The following is a 554-nucleotide window of genomic DNA, read 5'->3' on the forward strand; positions in this document are numbered from 1 at the left end:
CAACAGCCAAGAACAACCGACACCAACATGGGTGATCACGGCAATATGGATGACCTCACTGCTGCATTGGCACTCATTCAACAACAAATGCAGACTCAGCAACAGCAGATGTTGCAGATGCAGGAGACCATCCAAAATCAGCAACAAGTTGCTTAGGAACAAGCAGCCGTGAACGCCGTGCGAGAAGAGCGTGGTGCTTTTATTGGGGAGCGAAACCTTCCGCGGAACTTCGCTACTAACCGCTCCCCCATCAACCCTCCACACTGTACTCGACAAGATTATGAGATCAAACCTGCACTGATAGGTCTGGTACAGAAGAGCACGTTCAGCGGCCTCACTTCAGACATTCCAATGGACCACATAGAGGCCTTTGAGAGGATCTGCAATTTCTCTCGCTCTAATGGAGTGCCACCAGATTATGTCAAATGCACGGTGTTCCCATTCTCTCTTGAAGGGAAAGCTTCTCGTTGGTTGCAATCTCTCCCAACCGGTTCTCTCACCTCATGGGACCAGGTTCGATCAGCATTCCTGAGCCACTTCTACACAAAGTACAA

The 554-nt window shown here is 49.8% G+C and overlaps 1 protein-coding gene across 1 annotated transcript in view; it reads left to right on the plus strand.

Moving 5' to 3' along the window:
• The first annotated feature begins 27 nt into the window (after window positions 1–27).
• The window catches only part of LOC106330656, a 1,676-nt gene continuing 1,149 nt past the window's right edge, over window positions 28–554 (plus strand). The window contains exons 1-2 of the mRNA XM_013769094.1: window positions 28–147; window positions 316–513. Coding sequence (XP_013624548.1) covers window positions 28–147; window positions 316–513 — 318 coding nt within the window. The remainder of the gene's footprint in view (window positions 148–315; window positions 514–554) is intronic.

This window comes from Brassica oleracea, chromosome C3 (genome assembly GCF_000695525.1).
Source record: "Brassica oleracea var. oleracea cultivar TO1000 chromosome C3, BOL, whole genome shotgun sequence".
NCBI lineage: Eukaryota > Viridiplantae > Streptophyta > Magnoliopsida > Brassicales > Brassicaceae > Brassica > Brassica oleracea.